Raw genomic sequence first — 3,238 nt, 5'->3', positions numbered from 1 at the left:
GCTAATTGTTATTATATTCTTTTCTATTTGTAATAGAATACATGATATGATAAAAATAAAATAAAATAAAATAAAATTTGGAGGCTTTTTTTTATGCTTTTTTATTAGATGTATTATATTGCCAATATCTAGAATATCAAAAATTGTGGCTACTCAATATATTTTACAACATTTTTGTTAAATTTAACTTCATGTTTGCCGTGGCTATTTTTTTCAATACAGTATTTCACACCATGGCTAATTAGACAATGACCATAGCTATTCAAAGATTTTCACGATTCTTAAAACCGTGGCTAATAGCGTCAAATATGTAACAAAATAAAAATCAACCCTCTAATTGTCCACAGTTCCTCTTTCACAGCTATTTTGAGTTAGTCACGGTTTTTGTTTTTTTCAAATTTTAGCCACCGTTTTAACCATCACTAAATCGTGCTTTTGTTGTAGCTCCAACTATAGCTAATGCCAAATAGTAAGGTGTTTTATGTATTTTATATCATTGTATAGTTTATTTTTTAGTTGGGACGTAATTTGAACAGTTCTACCTTTTAATTGTTTTTAAATGTTCAAAATAAAAAAAAATGTAACAATTATCTAATATTACTAAATTATTGAACTTATCCTTTTTCCTTTTTTTTCTTCCCTTTTATTTGTGCGTCCCATTCGATTATTTTAGGTTGGTGAATCAAATAAATCGAATAAACCATATAGCCAATTGAACAACCCAATCAAATGACAATAATTCAGCATAAACTATACTTTGTATTATTTCAAGGAAAGATGCAATTCAGAAGAATGCAACATTATTAACAACGTAAGATGACATATTTAATCAGAACTTCCATCAACAAACTTCTACTTCACCCTTTGAAGCTTCAACGGCATCATCACTTTTATCCGCTTTGGCTTTTTGGTCATCAAGATAATGTTGATAAATATAGGAAATGAATCCCCATATTGCTAAAAACAAAGCAACAGCTTTAACACCACTGAACTTATCATGAAAGAAGAAAACAGCAAGAACTGGAACTATAGGCAAGGACAAAGTGCTTATAAGATTGGAGAACAATGAAGACACCTCCAAAATCAACCCTATCATACCAATTGAAAATACTTGCCATGTCACAGCAATCCAAACCAAAGTCATTACATATGACACACTCCCCTTTTGGTAACTTTGCATTTCATTGTGCAAAGTTTTCCATTCCCCGCTCGCGAACAACCCCACGACACAACCGGTTGTAGCAACGAAGGAAGGGTAGATTTGCATGCCCAATATGGAAGAAAATGTTTTCCTCTTGATGACTTTGTCAAATGAAAGTTGCATCAGAGAGAGGTATAAGGAGAACACAGCAGATGCAAAAACAGTGCACAAGAAGCCTATTATGTACTTCCCTCTTGGGATACCAGACGATTCGCCAGAATCAGAGTTGATTGCGAGCAGGGAAGCCGATATAGTAAGAAGGACTATGGAATTGAATATGAATGCTGTGAATTTCTGGGAATTGAGGAAGTAAGAGAATAATGCATTGAAGGCTAGTTGAGTAGCACATAGTAGAGAATATGTGGAAACAGGTAGATATAGAAGTCCATATGAATACATCAAGTTATCACCAGTTAATAGAAGTCCAAAGCCTATGTAGAGGAGAATTAAGGAGGAAACTTTTGGTTTGGTATTTTTAAAGGAATCTTTGCTGTTGTTGTTGGATTTGGATTGTCGTGATGATGATGAGAAGTAAAAGAGCAACGGAAGTAACACCGGGAAGCCGGCCGATTGAACAAATGTCGACATCCATTTGCTGTTGCCGCCTTTGTCGAAGTATAGCCTTCCTAAAAGGACAGCAGCAGATTGGCCTGCTAGGAGAAAGATTATGTATACAGAAACACAAAACCACTTTCTGTATCTTTTTAACATTGTTTGTTTCTTTTGTTGGTGTTGATGAAAGACAGAGGTTCTGTCTTTGCTTGAATTCTTCTCTGAGGAATAACATCAAACATGTAACAAGCTAGGATCAGTTGATTCAGTTCAACCTTCTATAAACTCTATAAATTTACAAAATAATTGAGAGAAAATTAGAAGTAAATTGCAATAATCATAAGAAAAGTTAAGTATTAACAATTGAAACAACACGACACGTATTTCTGTTAAAACTATTTTATCAGTTGTTTTATACTCACGTGAGACTGATAGTTAACCAAAGAGAATTAACAGTTTAATATTTCGTACTATTCCAATCAACTATAATAATAATAATAATAATAATGATTACCAAACTAGTAACTAATTCTAAGTTATCTTACTAATCCTATAAGACATGGTACATCACTGAGAGTCTGATATATTAAATAATAGAATTCACTCATTGTTAGCTTAATTATAATTGTTTAAAAAAAAACTGCTTATGCTGTTGTCAAGGTGATGAAACTAAGATAGAAGGTAAGACACACGTAGTAGTGTTCAATCTAATAAGCTCTGCTTTTTTCTTAAGTTTCAATCTTATAGAATAATAGCAATACAGTAAGATGGAAAAGTGATTCTGTTAAGTTCTTAACTATTTCTCTTTCAAGATTCCTAAAGAGAGGTACAAAAAGGAAACAAAAAAGGGGCGCGGGGGTGATGAGAGAAATCTAGAAATCCAAGCAAATTTTGAGGGAGAAACCAACCTGTACTTTCTAACTGGAGCTCTTGAACTATCTCCATGAAAGCAAGAAAATTAAATTAAAGTGCACTAACCTATATATTGTGAGAGATGATAAGCTCAAAGATATTTTGAAGTGGTGTTTACACTTTGCAAGTAAAATATGAGTGAGTGATGGATTGTGCAGCCAATGTTGAAGTTATTTTAAGAGAGAAATGAGATAGGAAAACAAAACACTAATAACGAGACACAAAATGTTAAAAGTTTAATTTATGTGAATTAAATATATATATATATATATATATTACTCTTTTAGATTGTAGGAAGAAATTTCAAGATGACAATGACTTTGTTGTAGTAATATGAATTTGAAACTTTGAATTGACTTTGCTGTAAGGGGCTTGCAAGTAGGTAGATAGAGCTCGGCCGCAATTTTTCATATGCCCAAACTATCACACTAGATATTTTCCTTCTCTATGAAGGAAAAATTAGGACTATATTAGTAATCAAACTAATTGAAATAGGATACAACTACCACCAGTGATTTTAAGATACAATAATAATTATTACCTTTCGTTTTCTCCATTAAAATATGAGTGAAG

At 32.3% G+C, this 3,238-nt stretch overlaps 1 protein-coding gene across 3 annotated transcripts; it reads right to left on the bottom strand.

Moving 5' to 3' along the window:
- Window positions 717–2,831, bottom strand: LOC107628726 (probable purine permease 11). Of its 3 annotated transcripts, none has more exons than XM_016331311.2 (2): window positions 2,662–2,831; window positions 717–1,974 (listed from the first exon to the last, which is right to left on the bottom strand). In XM_016331311.2, exons 1-2 carry the CDS (start codon window positions 2,696–2,698, stop codon window positions 842–844), a joined length of 1,170 nt encoding a protein of 389 aa, XP_016186797.1. In that variant the 5' UTR covers window positions 2,699–2,831; the 3' UTR covers window positions 717–841. The 3 variants fall into 3 exon arrangements, with proteins under 3 accessions (XP_016186797.1, XP_016186804.1, XP_020975739.1); XM_016331318.2 differs by having other exon boundaries at window positions 717–2,040; window positions 2,662–2,815; XM_021120080.1 differs by having other exon boundaries at window positions 2,732–2,811.

The sequence above is a fragment of the Arachis ipaensis genome, chromosome B01 (assembly GCF_000816755.2).
Source record: "Arachis ipaensis cultivar K30076 chromosome B01, Araip1.1, whole genome shotgun sequence".
NCBI lineage: Eukaryota > Viridiplantae > Streptophyta > Magnoliopsida > Fabales > Fabaceae > Arachis > Arachis ipaensis.
Note: the sequence above shows the minus strand (reverse complement) of the source record. Positions and strands in the feature narration are given on the sequence as shown.